Source organism: Babylonia areolata, chromosome 2 (genome assembly GCF_041734735.1).
Source record: "Babylonia areolata isolate BAREFJ2019XMU chromosome 2, ASM4173473v1, whole genome shotgun sequence".
Classification (NCBI taxonomy): Eukaryota; Metazoa; Mollusca; class Gastropoda; order Neogastropoda; family Buccinidae; genus Babylonia; species Babylonia areolata.
This window is the reverse complement of record NC_134877.1, coordinates 13,222,200-13,239,936: the sequence shown is the minus strand read 5'-3', so window position 1 is coordinate 13,239,936 and position 17,737 is coordinate 13,222,200. Positions and strand designations below refer to the sequence as shown.

The following is a 17,737-nucleotide window of genomic DNA, read 5'->3' as shown; positions in this document are numbered from 1 at the left end:
AACACTATCACAATATTACAACACAAAAATGAGCTGTAAATATTTCGGCTTGAAGCCTTCTTCTGGCGAGTTTCATAGTAGATGTACACTCAAAATGAAGGCGTGTATATTGTTTTTTTTCTGTACCCACTGACACGACCCCCACCCCCTTCCTGTTGATGTCCCTTGTAGCATGTAATTGTCATCAGGATAAAAAAATCACTTCAATTGATCATTTCTTTCATTTTCTATCACGTTTTTGTAGTTGCTATTGACTGCGGAAAAATTCTTGCCACCTCTTCTGTACTGTATGTTCTGGCAGCCATGTTGACAAGCTTAACAGGTTTTTGCTTTATAAAACGCAAAAAAAAAACTGCATCAGAATCAAGCCCGGGTCCTGCTCACTGTTGCATGCTCGTCACAAGCTGCACTCACAGTCGGCTGATAGGTTGTTCAGAGAAGACTCCTGCAGTTACAGCAGTGTGCGCCGGCGTCAAAAATGTAAGAGAAAACCAAAGTTGGGTTGCCGGTTGCAATTCATAGCCACGATTCAACTTTTCAGGCTTTATAGTTCAGCTGCTATTGTGGCTGCCATGATGTTTATAATAAAGAACCATAGTAACAGTTGTTTGGTGATTATGAAATAAGATTTGGCGATACTCATTGCTGTTGTAATATTGTGGAAAATTTTATAAAGTACAAAGTAATGAAATAAAATGTAGTTATGGTCATCTGTTCTAATTTGATCAGAATTTGTCACAGCTGCAAAAACAAAGGACCGAAAGTATATTCTGATATTGTATAGTAATTTTATACTATCCCACAATCCCTTTCTTCCACATCGACAGTCTGCTCGGGCCATAGACATATATAGTGTAGACGTGAAACATACCTCAGTGGTCCGGGTCGGCATGGGATTTCCATTCTCGGTTCAGGCCGACGAAGTCAAGTTGTGCATTCCAACTTCAAATAGCATTTTTTTCTTGATTCTTGCAGGAAAATATACAAAAAAGAGAGGCAAGGCCTTCAACACTCACTTGTGATTGTTAAAATGTGTTCTGTATTTGTTACTATAAAGCTTCGGGTTAGAAGAAAAAGAAGAAAAAAGTCCTAACGGCATATTCGAACCCAGCGTGTTCGGATGAGAAGAAACTGTCTTAGTGTACGTTCAAGTTAAGTCCAGTCAGTTGATGCCAGCCAGTTGCTGTCAGCCAGTGTTTACGTTGGGCCCGGCAAGTTGCTGTCCAGCTTTGGTGACAAGTGTGATATTTCTAACATAGATCTAATTCGAAGCTCTAGTTTTACAAGTTGAGAAACAGTGAAACAAGATTATACTTACCATCGGAACCGACTTCTCTTGCAGCGGCTTCCCATGTGGCATTTATGATGTCCCTGTTGTGGTAATTGCGGTCTTCTTTGTCATAAATCACTGATCTTTTTTGCACTGCGACGATCAGTTTCTCCTCGTCCATTTTGGGCGTCAGTGCTGTGCTTTCACTCTGCTGGCCGGAAATTCCCTCCCTTGAGAACCGCCAGCCTTTTCTTTTGTGTGTGCGCGACAAAGCAAAAAGCTGGCTGGCAGGCGCTGGCAAGGGCTGACGGCCAGCGTGAACGCCCGTCACCAGCTTACATAGCAGGAAAGTAGACAATGATGTGCACTCCCTCTCCAGCCATTTGCTGGCAGCTGCAGCCGGCTGCCGTCAGCAACTGGCTGGACTTATAAGGCCAGACACGGTAGTAAAATTTTGACCAAATCATGATTTTTTATGATTTTCGTTTTTTGGCATAATTTGCTTCTTCAACATCTAATCTTTATAGTCATTTTCATATTTTGTACTAAATCGGTCGCAAAAGGTGTTATATTTGCAAATGAAAGTTGCTTCCTGAAGTTGATTTTGTCTGAATTTTTCAAACATCGTCCAAAAGTGTTGATTTTACACCTTAGCAACGTATACTTTCATTTCTCGAAGCCTATCATATCGCATATCAACAGAAACAGCGTCATCTTGTGAATGCACAGACCCGGTTCTTTTAGTTGTTGAAACGGACTATAAAACACTGCGAGCGATTTTCCACACACACTGTATCGCGCGAACTTTCCCGAGTTTTCCCAAATAAGGGCATAGAGTACTATGACTGTGCAGTTTCATTGATGAGACTGACACCAGTGGAAATTTCAGCCAATCAGATTTCATTCCGCTGGGCTCAGCCAGCCTTCGGGCACGCTCGGCTCCCTCCGTCGAGAAGCCAAAATGGCCGTCCAATAACAACAACATGCTGACATGAAAGTGTTTTTTCTCGTCAATTGTTGATTATTTTGCCAGCTAAGACATCTCCTGGATTCATCATGCCTCGGCATAAGCAAGGAAAGAGACGATTGCACTTGATAGCTGCTGCAAAAGCAAAATGGGCCAAATGTGATGCGGCAGCGACTGAAAGCGTGGCTTCGAAGAAACCTTCGACATCAGACTCTGATAAAAGTGCGTCGAGAAGAAAGATCGAAATCATGAACCCTGTCGCATATAATGGTGAGGTGGAAGACCAGAACTGGACTTTGCTACACGTTTTCCAGCTGACCAGACTGATGAGTGACCTGAGTTGCCCAGAGTGCGGAGAAACGGGACTGTCAGTCAGTGTCCGAGAGAGGGAGAAAGCTGGTTTTGCGGCAAAGCTTGCCATGTGCTGCGATGGCTGTGGTTATGAAAAGTGTGAATTCTCATCCCCACGAACTGGATTCAATGACAAAAAGAATACAGGTTTTGAAGTAAACAACAGGATGACCATGCTGAGCCATGAACTGGGAGGCAGCTACACTGCTCTTCAAACCTTCAGCACTGTCATGGGAATACCAGGCATGCATTTGAAAACTTTCCAGGCCCATGACAAGAAAGTAACAGGTATGTTTGTGAGGTTTTTTTGATGGTTAAAAAATCTTTATCTTTAACTGTGCAGTACAAATACACACAAGTGTGCACACATCCCTGCACTGATAACCACTAGTGAAACATTACACTGTCAACCACTGAATCAGTCACTCAGGCAAAGTTTTGCTTGTTCAGTCTTGACTATGATCCATGTCTGTGTGTGTGTGTGTGTGTGTGTGTGTGTGTGTGTGTGTGTGTGTTTGTTTGTGTGTGTGTGTGTGGTGTGTGTGTGTGTGTGTGTGTGTGTTCATGAATGGGTGAATGCATGTATATCAGTTATGTGTGTAAATTATGCACAATTGTGTGTGTGTGTGTGTGTGTGTGTTTCATTGCAATATTATATATTTATGTATGTGTATATGTGTATGTGTGTGTGATATTTAGACTCATCACCTGAGGAAGGAAAGTAAACTATGTAAATGATATAGTTGTGAGCACAGCACAAATATCTCACAAACATTATGCATTTTTCAGCTGCTGAAATTGAATCAGGGTCAACACTCTTAGAACGCACAGCAGCTACAATCCAGCAGGCGTATGCAGAGACCGATGAAGACCTGCAGGGGGCATTGGATAAAGGTGAAAATCCAGTCATCAATATCAGTGTTTCATATGATGGAACATGGCAAAAGAGAGGATTCACATCACTGTATGGTACGCCACCCTACGACGTCTCAACAACCGAGAGGAGGAGGCCAGGGATCCAGATGCCTACCAAGCAGGAGGACACTAGCTTGTAAGTACCCCCTTCCACTGTGCTCTCCAAAACTGCTCTCATATCAGGAGTATGGGAAAGCCAGACCACTGGAATGTGTCTGCCAATCTGTGTAAACCATTTCACGTTCTTTGTGAATTTGTCATCATGTGAGCTGTGAACTGGATTATTATTGGCCACAAAACACTTCAATTTCAACTTCTTCTCTTACCTGGTGGTTGCTGTGCTGTGGATTGACATGCTGGGTGAGTAAGTTGTACTCTTTTACCACTTGTGCTAAACAACACTCAGCCAGTAAAGTTTCTGTTCTTCTTTCTCCGTTTTCTGGGTTTTCTGTTTTTCGCACTCTACGCACATTTCCAATGGCTAAAACTTTCACAAAAATAAACACAGAGCCTTAAAATTTGGCATGGTGCTTCTTTAAAGTATGGTGCTTAAAAGTACGCATTGCTTTTTTGAAACAAAATGTATAGTTATGTTTTATTTGAATTTTATTTAGAACAATCGGTGCAATATAACTGCGTTGACCAAAAAAAATTCTCAAAAATATAAATTTGTCATTACATCAAAAAGCTATCCGTACTTTTATAGATATTAACATTCCTAAATTAGATCAGAAAACAGATTTTGGCTAAGTGCAATTGAAAAGAAGCCTTAGGCTTTTAAAAATTTTTGTTTGGCAGCCATCTTGGACTGTTTCCATGGCAACCGGAGGTCCAAACACCAAAAAAAGAATAGTTTTGAACTTCCCAGTAAATATACTTTCAAAGTGTAATACATTTTAAATTAAGGCAACAAACACCTCTGATATGAACTTTACTGTAGTGTCTGGCCTTAACGTGAGCGCACCCTTATCCATTACACTATCGTGGCTCCTTATTGACATTCAAAAATATAACATTTAAACATGCTTTTTTTAAAGGGCGATATATCGATTGCGATAAAAGCAGTGAGAATGCTGTTTAAATCATATTATTCTGGTGTATCTTGGGCATTCAAAAAATCTGTAAGGTCAATTAAAAATTCTTTTTAAGTCCGTGGTAAAGGAGACGTGGTTATCCGCAATCACACTGCAACATTTAGCCGTTTTCTCTGGATCTAGATACAAGTTTAGTTACACCCGGTTGACACGGTCGATTAAATTTCTCTTTTATGTTCATTCTAGTGTTATAAAGTTGATAGGAAAATTGAGTATTTTGTTAAAGTAATAACGTGTAGAGCCAAGTACAAGTACTTCTAAACGTCATATGAAGTGAAAAGGACTTCATTTTGAGAAAAGTCAAGACTGGAAATTTTTGCGTTTCATCAATTCAAGGGTATTAACTCTCATGGTTTATTATTTTTAACTGTGAATTCCTGACTGATTCTATGGATGTTATGGCAGTTTGGGGTGTAATCCAGTAAGTGATGAGGCGTTCACAAATCTTTATCTGAATAAATATTTGACTGTCTCCTTCTCTAACTTTCCATCACATGTTATCGTGTATTGTCGATTGAATATAGGATTGAACGGGCAGGTCAGCAACTTAACAAAATGGCGTCGTTCGCGTTTGTGAAAAATATGAGCATGCGCTTTGAATATGTATAAATATGTGTACGCAGTTGATTTTTGCCCATGACCTTCAGGACTCGGCCAATAGACCTAAAAAGTCCACTCGTATTGATTTTAGTATTTTCCAAAAAAGAACATTTCGGCAAATGAACATAGTGAAAGCCCTGTACACTGAGAGTAAAACACACGAGCTTTTTATGTATTGAGTATAATTTCAAAATGTAATGTTTAAGATGAGAAAGTCTGACAAGGCTGAGCTTGCAACATAGCTCAGTGCTAGAAACCCATAAGAAGAGCTGAACATGACTTGCAAAACTTGTTGAGAAATTGCTTCGAACATTCAAGGCAGTCAGTTTGTAAGTGAGGGAAGCAAAAGCAACTGAGTGGCTGGACACCTGATAATGCAATTACCCCTCAACCGCAGATACAACTGCGGTCGGAAGTGAAAGGCTCATGTTTAGTTAGATTTTCAGAGATGTGAGAGCTTGTGGAAATGCGTAAATGTGCTTTTCCATGAAGTGCTGTCAGTTGGGCATGACTGCCACAGAAAAACCTCACGGGCCATTCCGGAGATCTGCATAAGTCCGGGAGAAAACGAGAGGAGTGAAACTTGGGGTTAATCTCATTGGCGACAGCTTTTGCGACTAGTGCGTTGTATTTGTCGACAAAGTCGGTCTTTGGGAACATACTGATGTACCCATGGCCCAGTGTGCTGATATTATTTTTTCATGCTAAACTTGATTATGACGGAAAATGCACACTGGCACTGGTGACACATATACATACTCACATCCAGCTCAGCACAGACACAGGCGCATAGTGCACTCATGCTTTCACATGCACACCAACGCACATATACATACACACATGTACAGTCCCATTCCCTGTCTAGCTAGCTTCTTGGCCATTGTCAGAAAACTGCAACATTTGGGTCAGATGTGGGTTTTTTTGTTTTGGTTTTTTGTTGTTGTTTTTTTTTAATTTGAAATTATGTCGGCAGACGATGTGCTCATCTACATGATGGTTGCGAATTAAATCTTATTTAGAATTGGGATCTTTGGCCGGAGTTCAAAGTTGCAGGACATCACTCCAGCCATGGGTTTAACATCTGTGTGCATGCGCTGGTGTGTATGAAGTCAGAGTTGAAGGAATGGAAGGTGGTCAATGTCATGATTAGAAATCTGTTTATATCAGTGGCCCCTTCCATCTCTCTCTCGCTGCCCTTGCACAATGCGTGCGCACATCCACAGGCACAAAATGTCAATCTCATCAGTGTTTCCTTGGAATAAAAATAGAATGTAAGGGTCTCGGGGATCCTCTTTGTAAATTTTGGGGGGTCCTTAAGGATTTTTAAGGGTCCCCATGTTAAATAAAAAATAACCACCTAAACAGTAACATTCACATGCGCCAAAAAACAGGGATAATGCCCACTATCGGACTTCAAATTTAGCGGTTGCCCAGGTGCAAATGCTATGAAAAGTTGGCTTGGACATGTAAATTTTCTCGAGAGAGTACACAATTTGCACTCAAAAATTGATAGAGGCGAAAGAAAATTAAAGACACAACAAGAAAGCAAGCTCGAATGCAGTTGGTCAAAATGTTAAGTGTAGTCTGTTGCAGCTTGTTTCAAGGAGCAGCATCTCTGTGTGTGCGTGATTGGATGTTGACGTTCATGGCGCATTAACGATGAACGATGTTTCCCATCTGCAATGTTAAAATGAAGGCTCCCGAAATAGAGACGAAAGCTCAGGATGACAAAAAGAATAAACAGGAGTATGAATCAAAGCACCAGCGCATGTACAATGTGTGTACCGTGTCAGAGGGAGACCACACGGGAGGTGGGATTGGAAAAGCAAAAAATGAACTTGTTGATGGATCAAAAGGTTCACACTCATGAGGCACTCCCACTCTCAAGCTCACAAGTTGCCCATGGAAAGACGAGAAGCAAGGAAAAAAAGTTTGTGTCAGAGACCGCAGCAGGGAGAGCTCTCTCGAGCGAGATGTGGTAGAAAAAGTGAAGAAGCTATCAACAGGCCCATGGAGTTCTGGCGTGTCGACATTTTGAATGCAGTTTTCCAAACACCAACACAGATGCAAATTATAACTCAATATTTGATTTCATTTTGTTTTGCTGGCACCCAAATCCACAATTGGCACTCATATGTTTTTGTCCAGAGTGCCCTACTGGTGTTAAAAAAAAGAAGAAAAAAAGTAAAGAAAAAAAGTTAAATTCAAACCCTGACTTTACGTGAACTATCCTTTAAGGAGTGCTTGTGCAGCCCTCCCTGCCTGGCATGTTTTGGCCTGGCTGCATCAACGGGAAGGGGTGCTTCACTTCGGGCATAAATTGATAGCAACCTCTCATCCAATAGCTACCAAACTTTATACAGTGACTAAAATATTTTGGCAGAGGTTGCTGAAGTCTCAATACAAGTGATGCAAAGGTTTACTTGTAATCTTAGAAATAGTAAAATGTCGGCTTCTGTTGAAGGTTATGGGCTATCTTCTTGATTGAAATGTCTGCCACTTTGTCGGTTGCCAATTTCATCTACACTTTCCAAAGAATTGGCGGACGAATTATAAAACACATCCTCTTTATCTGGGTCCAATTCACTGCAAGAGTCCCATCATAAATTCATGGAGCTCTAAACTGTGCAGTTACCGTATCAATGCGGAAAACCGGATAAAAAAACCGCACTACTCGTTTGTTTTTGGAGCTAAACTTTGCACGCCAATGGGGATGGAAGTTACTTCCCTTACCTAGCAGTTTAATGCATAATAATGAGCTGACGAACTGGTTTAACCATTATACACCGAACCTGCCCAATATCGGCGTGCAGTGTAACACTCGAACCTGCCTGGTATTGCCGTCTAAACACGTGCTTACTATGGATGCAGCCATTGTTTACATAAATGAGACTTGCGTGAAATTCACAGCCTCGTTTTCGGCGCTTCCTGCCATGCATTTTGCACTTGACAGAGTCCGATTTGCTTGAATTTTGACAAAGTTGTGAATTTTTAAAGTTGCAGCATGAGTTTGATGATGGCTGAGAACTTTAGTGTCATCTGAACGCCGATTCTGAAGATGACTTTGAACTGTTATAGTGATTATTGCATGAGAATCTTGTAAAAATTGTTTGAACAGAATGACCTAGATATCGACTGACCGAGTTTTGCAGACAATGAGAGAGAAGTTGGTCAATTGAATGTGAATCAATTGGTGGACCTCCAAAATCCTGAATCAATACTGTCAGTGAGTTAGTCTTGATTTCATTGTTATTTATTGGCATTCTGCACGATCTTCCTGATTGTGCTATTTCAATGGAATATACTACTGATTTGGTAAAGTTCTGCCAAAGTTTAGAAGTTTCAAAGTAGCAAGATGAGTTTGATGACTGTCGATCGTAGTAGCGTAATCAGAACGACTATTCTGAAGATGATTTCTGCGTGAGAATTTTGTAGAAGTCGATCGTACTGAGTGACCTAGACATCCACTGACTGAGTTTTACCGATATTGAGAGTGTACTTGGTACTTGAGTGTGACTCGATCACCGGACTTCCGAAATTGTGAATCGATCGCCGTACCTCTGAAATCATAAATCGATTGCCGGACCTCCGTAATTATAAATCGATCGCCAGACGGTTGGAATCGATACTGTCAGTTGTTAATTGCACTGATAATTAATGGCATTCTACACAATCTTCCAGATTTTGCAAGTTAAATGGATTGTTTTTCTTTTCATTATGGAGAAATTACATGTGATGTTTGTTTTTGTTTGCTGTTTTTCTCCCGATCATCATTGGAAAACACACCTTCCCTCAAAATGAAAAGAATGTTAAAAATCAGCATGTTCATTGATGGAATTCAAGTTGAGTAAGAAAAAGAATAAAAAGATGAGTTAAATGTCACTACAGGCCAGATAAACTCACTTCAAAGAAAATCATACTGTAATTAAAAGAATTTTATTCAGAGTTGGATATCAGATTTGACACGTTTATTTTTTGTGTGTAAATACAAAGCAACATGAGCTTGGAAACAAAAATTCTATTGCAACTTTGTGTAGAATGCAGGAAAAACAAACTTATTCAACAAAAGAAGGTAATTATATTTTTAATCAATGTTTATGATTACCCAGTATTGAAAATTGCAAGTGTTACTCACCTTGGCATGGGATTTTAGGGTGATTAGTGCTGAGTATCCGGGGGTAAGAGGGTTAATAACGAGTTTCTTTGCCCGCTGGTCAAGCGGGCTCAGGCTGAGAACAGCGATCAGCGGTGCACACCTCAGGTTGGTGCAGGGTTGAATTGAGTTAATTTAAGAAAATGACGAGCTAAAACACAACAAAAGCTAATCATTCTACACTTAGACATTTGGAAGTTTCTTCTGGATCAATATTTTTCAGTCTAAAAAGTATTCTATAGGTGCATGGTGAATCACTGAATTGGTTATTTGTTATATCCATGGAGGGAGAGAGCAAGAGTTCAGTGCATGTATTCTTTTCAGTGCAAGCCTTTGTGTTCACGTCTCTATATGTGTGTGTGTGTACATACATACATGTGTGTGGGTGTGTTCAACCCTCTTTAAGAGAGAGGGGGAGAATGTGTGTGTGTGTGTAAAGGTGTGCATATATGTGTATTTTCAATGCAACTCTTCAGTGATAAAGCGAGCGAGAGTGCGCGCGCCTGTGTCGGTGTCTGCATACGCACGTGTATGCGTTTCAAACAGTGGAGATAGTGATAACTGCAGCCATGTCGATCATCGGTTGATGAAGTCCAGCTTAATGCTATTATTTTGCTACAAACATTTTGCTGTGTTACACTTAGGTGCTACAAAGTATTTGTCAGTTCACTTGCTAAACAGTGATTGTTGCGAAAGGTGACTGCACAGGAATGGCTTGAAATGTGTGCGCTTGCGTGCGTGCGAATGCGTGTCAAATTGTGTGTGTACGTGCGTACGCTCGCGGGTGTATTTGTGCTGGTCGGTGTGTGCACTGCATGTATAAGATTCGCGCGCGACAGTGGACATGTAATGTAAGCGATTGTAAAATGTATGTGCACCTTCCTAAGTTCATCTGTGTTGAACTCTGTATAGTGCTGGCTGTGTGTATGTGTGTCATTGTTGGTAAAATTGTGTGTGTGTGTGTGTGTGTGATAAACACAATGGTGATAGTGAAGTGTACCGACGTCCAAGTGAGACTTAAGTCAAATCATTGTCCTAGGCAGGCCTTGGAAAATTTGTGCAGTGCAAAAAGCAAGGAACGCAACTCCAAACGCTAGGTATTGTCTTCTAAAAGATAATGGTAAGTGCTGAGTCAGAAATGAAGTCTTGTTGGGGGAATTGTGTGCGTCCTTGAGATGCACAGTTCTCAGAACTAGGGGTACTTTTCAGATTTTTGAGAGCATAAAGGATGCTGACAATCGCACACATTCGTAATTTGATCTTACCGTCTCAAGAAATGGGATAGTCATCAGTAAAGTAGCCACATCCATTTTGTACAATTACTTGAGCACAAATCACCACAAATAGGACCAGTAAAATTGTCCTTCCTTCTTTCATGTGCATGCTGCCCCTTAGTTCCCCTCACTCTTTCTGACCTTCCTCATTCCCATCATTTACCAAAATATGTACCATATTCACCGCTTCTCCCACCTTTCCTGCTGTTAGAGACAGAATAGAAATGTCCGAAGGGATGAAAGTAGAGAGTGTAGGTGAGGGGTGTGTTGTGGCATGTATTGTCGCCCTTGCATGTATTGTCGCCGGCGACATTATGATCAGGCCTTACCCTTACTGCACGTATTGTCGCCCTGCACATTCTGTCGCCGGCGATTGTTCGTGCAGACCCTCACTTCATGTATTGTCCTTCTGCACATATTGTTGCCAGTGACATTATGTGCAGACCCTCACTGCACATATTGTCGCCTTTCTGCAATATATGCCACTACCAAAAAAACAACTGCACAGTTGGAGTGCACTTGGTCTAATTTTATGTTCTTATTATAGTTGTGTGTTTCTGTTGTGTTTGTGTGTGTGTTTGTGTGCGCACATGTGTATGATATTGTTACGTGCTTGTTTCTGTGAGTGTATGCATGCATGTGTGTTTAGCGTTTGGGCTTGGGAGTACGTTTATGTAAAAGGGCTATGTGGTGGGAGAGGTGGGGGTATGTTTGTGGGTGTATTTGGTGTGTGTGTATGAGTGTGCATGTTTGCGTGTCTGTGTGTGCGAGTGTGTGTCTGCGTGCGCTCGCGTGCTTGCGTGTGCATATGTGTATGTGTGACCACGTTACAGGCCTGTTAATGACTTCCCATTTCACTGTTTTTGTGTGTGCGTGTGTGTGCGCGTGCGTGTGTGTTATCTTATCTGCGAGGGCACAACTGTTAAAGAACGCTATGCTGGGTCAAAAAAGTTCTGTCACAACTTCTCACACAGTAGGTTCGGGATCTTAGGTCGATAAAAAGTCGAGTGGATGGGGTGTAAACTGGTCAAATTTGGCTTCTGTCACGGTGTGTGTGAGAGTGACCAAGTGTGTGTGTGTGTGTGTGAGGGACCGAGTGTGTGTGTGTGTGTGTGTGTGCACGTGCATGCGCGTGTGTTTGTGATTGTGTGGTGTGTGCGTGTTCATGTTTGGGTGGGTGGGTGTACGCTCGTGTACGTGTGCTTTAGAGAGAGAGAACCTGGGTGAGTGTGTGTGTGTGTGTGTGTGTGTGTGTGTCTGCCTGTGTGTGTGCGCGCACGTGCGTGACAGTGTGTGTGTGTGTGTGTGTGTGTGTGAGAGCACAGAGTATCAGATACATGGACCAAACCAACATGCAGACACGCACACACACATAGAGGATGTTAAATGTTATTCCTTCAGTGTGTGTCACTAGTCTTGTAGGTCTACACCAGACAGGACTTTAATGTGAACATATACGGAATGTGAAGAACATCTTCGCTGAGAACACAAATATGTTTCTCTTTTTTTCTTCTTCCTCCTCCTTCGCCTTTGAAGACCGCATCCTTGAAGAAAGTCCCCACCCCATGGTGGCATCTGCTTCCACAGCTGTCTAACTGAAGAAGGTTTTATGACGTGTCTTTGAAGACTGCGGCGTCAACAACATTGCAGCCGCTTGCTTGCAGGTGTTACACAGAATAAGTTGAATAGGTTGTTGGCTGCATGTACTGTCACCGGTGACAATCCATGCAGGGGCGACAATACGTGCTGCAACAGGGTGTGGGGGTTCAAGCCCAGTTCTAAGGACCAAGGACCAGACATATCAAAGGGCAATATGGAAAGCCCATATTCCACGTGGATGCGACAGCTGTATGAGTCACCTTCCTTCTCTGGAACCATGTCCCAACCTTGGTGTCTTATTCTGTCAGTGTTACCCCTCACCTCCATCTTAAACTGATACACACACACTTGCACACACAAGACAGATGATATTTGGCTTATAAGAAACATTGTTTAATGTGTTTTTGTGCTGGTTTAAAAGAGCAAAAACGATGTTAGTTTTGACCCTGCAGAATGGTGAAACATTGAACCTTGCACAGTACCTGGGGTTGTAAACATTTTTTTGGTTAGCTTCAGGAAGAGTTTGCCCCCCAGACATCCTAATAGGGTGTAACCTATGCACCACACCAAGGTTTCCGTGTTTAAAAAAAAAAAGAAAGAAAAGTTTTATTGTCATGGGTTTTTCAACAGAATTTGCTAGTATCTTTGATGTTCGTGTTACATGTATGTGGGTTTTTCTACTGAATTTTGCCGGGGACTCAATTGTGGTTGGTTTTATGTGCTCGATGTATGCTACACATGGTTTGGTTTAACTTCTGAGAGACTAGCACCCAACAAGACCTGCTTAAAGTCCCATTGAGGAATATTCAGTGTTTTCCATTAAGGCACCGAAATCTGAAAAGAACCCCTAATTTTCAGAACTGTACATCACAGGGACACACAATTTTCTTGACAAGTTTTGAATTCTTGGTCAGTCTGCAAGGGTACTGACTCGCCAGTGAACACTTCCATTGCAGAGCAGACAATACCAAGTTTTTGGAGTTGTGATCTTTGTTTTTTGTGCATGTGTCAGACAACTTGCGCAGACCTACCCAGTAGGATTCATTCATTTTCTTTATAAGCCCCCAGACCATGGCACTTGGCCGAGTCAAAAAAACAACCAAAAAAAAAAAAAAAAAAAAAAAAAAACTGAACAAAGAAACCACACACCCATGTGCAAGCCAAGAAGCGCCACACACATTTGTTCCTGAAGATAAGTTTTCATCGCATTTAACATCAAAGGTTTTTTGGTGTTGCTGAGATTGTCAGTTGATAGTGCGGCAATATACTTAATGGCTGCAGTTAGTTCAGTGGCTTAAGATCGGGGATCTATGGTGGATGTGCTGAAGATTTGTCTACTTTACCTGCATGTAGTATGTTTTGTTTGAACGTGCATGCAGATTCCATCTGTCTGTCATTTGGACGTTGGCACATCATTCACTATTGACATTGTTTTTGATCATGCACATGCACGCGTTGAAACACGCAGACGCACAATTACACTGTTCCTGCGGACACACTTCGACACACTGAACACACACACACATGGGCACAGAGATCAACACTCAAATGCACAGCCACGCAGACATATATCCCTCACATAGATACATTGATACAGTAACACACGTGCACACATACATACGCGGCATGTGCATGATCTCTTAGTCTAGTCGCTTTTTTTGCTACAATCACATAGTACTGAGCACTGAAGTGCAACACAATAAAACTTCGTAGCATATAGTGTTAAATCGGACATAGGGACATCCCTGTTGTCTGGTTTGCCTGCTTCATCCATTCAGTCCCTTCAGCGCATACATAACAGCTGCCAGACTGGTCCTCGGAAAGAAAAGATCTGAGCGCATCACTCCTATTTTGCTACATCTCCCTGTCTCTCACAGAATAAAGTATAAGATCAGCACTTTGTTATAAATGTATTCACAAATCTGCCCTTTACTATCTTTGTGGCTGCCTTCACCTCTACGCTCCATCTCGCTCTCTACGATTAGCTTCGGATCCCCTCTGTTTACTTATATGCAGATTCAAACACTCCACTGTTGGATGCCGTTCTTTCTGTCTCTGGACCTTGCATTTGGACTGAACTTACTATTTTGCTTCGTCAGGTCTCCGCATGCAGCTCTGTCAAGTCAGGCCTTAAAACCTACCTTTTCACAAGATAGCCTCCCTCCCCTGCCTCTTCCTTGTCTTCAGTTTTAGAGTTATGCATGCGTGTAAATGATTGGTGTGAAAGCGCTTAGATTTGTCTCTGCACAAGATTGAGCGCTATAGAAATACTATCATATTATTATTATTATACATCAGCCAATGATGCAGCAATATTAGTAACATCGCTGCATTTACCACAGTCACCTTTGTTGAAAACGTGCTTGTGTACGTGTGCAGACACACACAGGCTCGCTCTCTCTGTCTAATGTACACAGTTGAATTTTTACCCCTTCACTGCTAGTATGTTTTGCTATTGCCTATGCTGAGAAAATTTTCAGAAAAACGATAAAAACACGCCAATGGTTTTAAGTTGCTTATATTAAAAAAAAGTACTGAAGATAGTGCATAAAAGTATATCTCAAATAAAAGGAAAACGAACCAAGATTTTGTTTTTGATACTCACATGTTCAAATAATGAGTCAATCTGACAGAAAAATTCCATAAAATGCATTAATTAAAAAAAAAAATTGGGACTGTCATTCCATTACGTAGGTGCTAAGATACCAACCAGGATGTCAACCAGTTTTTCTTGTGACTGTTGTGATCAACTACACACCCTGTCAAGGCTGAGCAACAGTGTCCAGGTGCATAAGACTCCAACACAGTCCACACAAAGAATGAAAAGGGTGTACTCACCCGGGATCTATCACCAGTAAAAACGCTGTATGTGGTACTTGCAGAAAGTCTTCAAGACACAGTGCTGGTTTGCTGGGGCAGTCTGGGCAGTAAAACCTCACATCCTTTCTTTGTCCTTTCTTCCAGCAGACTCAGCACCTCCTTTTTAGCCAGGCCTTATGTGGTGTAGGTGGGATGACATCAATGAAGTGTCGTCCACACAAGACAAACAGCGTGGTCGTCTTTAGCAGTGTCTTGGTCACCAAAAATCATGGCACTAATTACATCCTTCTGGAAGTCCAGGAGTGTACTGCTGTTGCCTGCATTTTTGTAGAGGATGTGTGCATTCAGCATGGCATTTCGTAGAAAATGCACACACAGCTATTTGTACTACAGGGTTTTCCTTGTGGCATCGTTGGTCATGATGGTCCATGGCACCGATGTTTTTGTTGAAATCCAGAATAGTTTGAGGCTTGTTTACTGCCCTTTGGTCTTGCTGCTGCTGGTCTTCAGCTGTAGGTTTGTGGAAAGTTGTCAACTCCAGATGGTCCAGGATGAACATCCTGATCATCACCATGCTGAATACCTGAAACACATTGCATAAAAGACTTGGATTTTTTTATTTTTTTATTTATTTTTTTTAATATATAAAAAGATCATGAAATGGTACCATTTTATTTCTGATCGGTTTCAGAATCTGAAATAGAGAAACACAGACACCTACCCTACCCTACCCCCGGAACACACATACACTGAAACTTGCTCATTGTATGCCACACACCCTTCATTCTCTTTCTCATAAAAAACAAAATGACACACACACACACACACACACACACACACACACACACACACACAAAGTGTTGCATTTACAAAGTAATTTAGGCATACAATTCTGTATATCTTCCCTGATTTCAGTTTTATAAACATCTCCCCCCCCCCCCCCCCCTTCCCTCTCTCTCTCTCTCTCTCTCTCTCACACACACACACACACACACACACACAACATTGAACAACAACAACAACAACAACAAACCAATACACACTCGGAAACGAATACACAGAAGCACTTGGTGAGTGACACACGCTGTCATCAACAATGAGCCAGCTAGCAAGCAGTGCCTCCTTGGGCTGTGGTCACACCCAGTACACACGTGACTCTCACTCTCACACACTGATCAGTGACTGATGAAGCTACTTACCACAGCTAACACATTCAAAACGGACACAATGCAGTCATTCATTGTTAAAACAAATCAAAAGCAAATAATAAACTGACAAACCTTGTAAACACCCACCTGCATCTTGAATCAGCTGATCTTGCCTGTCTTCAGTTTCGTCAAGTAACTCCACCTCCCACCCCCCTCCATATCAAAATCTGCGTCTTCAGCATCAACTTCACGCATTTCTATCTTATTCAGTCCACAATCTTCATCTGTACTGTTTGCATCGCAAAAGATTTCTTTCAATATTAGTGCAAGTGTTGGGGTTTGTCTGCGTTCAGCCATGGCTTTGCAAACACAACTTGAGCTTTGTACAAACTTGCAAAACTTTCGCCATAATTATGACAATCCGATGAATAAGTTTAGTTTATGGAACTCGGGAGAGAAAGAGCTCTCAGGGGAGCTAATTTAATGGTTAGCAGACTTGCATTTTCTGTAATGCGGGACTCGAAATGTAGAACGTTGTAACATGACGTACGCCGCACTTCAATACAGCATTGGTGAGCGACATTTCATGACGTACGCCGTACGTCAACAGCGCAGTCAAGAGGTTAAGCACACACACACACACACACACACACACACACACACAGGCTTGCATTGAATACACATGCATTCAGTGGTGCACACATAAACTATCTGCTCTCTCTTGTTCTCTCCTCTGATATGGGTGTGATATGATCCGTCCAGTGATTCACAATACACCTGCTGATTACTTTTTAAGATTTAATTTTCTGTTTCCGATTGCAGAGTATTCCAAATGCTCAAGTGTATTATACAATTTTAGTTAATTGTGTTATGGGGTCAAATGATTTTGCTTATGTTTTAGCTTTTTATTTTCTTGACATGTCAAAACCAGCGGAGAAGTTGCCTGAGTGAAAGCAAGTGACGGTGAAGTTTATAATTCTGTTTGTACAGAGACTAACACTGGCTGAGATAAAGTGCTATTTAACAATAAAACACAGTTCATGTACAGAGGAAACTAAGAACAGATTGAGCAAGAAAAATCTTCAGCTTGATAAGAAATTGTCTTTTTTGGGGGGGTTGGGGGGGGGCTTTTGTGCACGTGTGATTGTTGAAATGGTTATTTTTAACATGGGGATCCTTAAAAATCCTGGAAAAATTTACACGCGGTCTCTGAGACCTATACATTTTATCTTTATAGGAAACACTGCATTCCTTTCCTAGTGTTTGTCAGATGGTCTGCCACTGGGTTATTGCTCCACTGGAGCAGAAACTGGAGGTAGATGCATTGGCATGATCATACTCCATTCCTGACCAAGCACAGGGAGTAATTGGGATGTAATTTACACAATGGTATAACAAACCCAGTGAAATGGAACTTTACCTCCCAGCTTGCATACACTTGTGTGCCTACGCACATGTATATGATGATGAATATACAGAATGCCTCAGGATTTTAACAAATGACAGCTATGTTGCAAGCACAATTGTTAGGGGGAACATAGGCAAC

General features: G+C 41.6%; 2 protein-coding genes across 3 annotated transcripts in view; both read left to right on the top strand.

Moving 5' to 3' along the window:
- LOC143297934 (protein boule-like) overlaps positions 1–17,737 on the top strand; it is a 118,422-nt gene that overhangs the window by 13,155 nt on the left and 87,530 nt on the right. The window lies entirely within an intron of this gene.
- LOC143279077 (uncharacterized) lies at positions 1,832–4,437 on the top strand. Its single transcript, XM_076583322.1, has 2 exons — positions 1,832–2,876; positions 3,378–4,437. Exons 1-2 carry the CDS (start codon positions 2,327–2,329, stop codon positions 3,641–3,643), a joined length of 816 nt encoding a protein of 271 aa, XP_076439437.1. The 5' UTR covers positions 1,832–2,326; the 3' UTR covers positions 3,644–4,437.

Excerpts from the sequence above, each read along its gene's own strand:
- LOC143279077 (XM_076583322.1), top strand. The coding sequence starts at position 2,327 with ATGCCTCGGCATAAGCAAGGAAAGAGACGATTGCACTTGATAGCTGCT. Across the intron at positions 2,877-3,377 it reads CCATGACAAGAAAGTAACAG|CTGCTGAAATTGAATCAGGG; the intron begins GTATGTTTGTGA and ends TGCATTTTTCAG.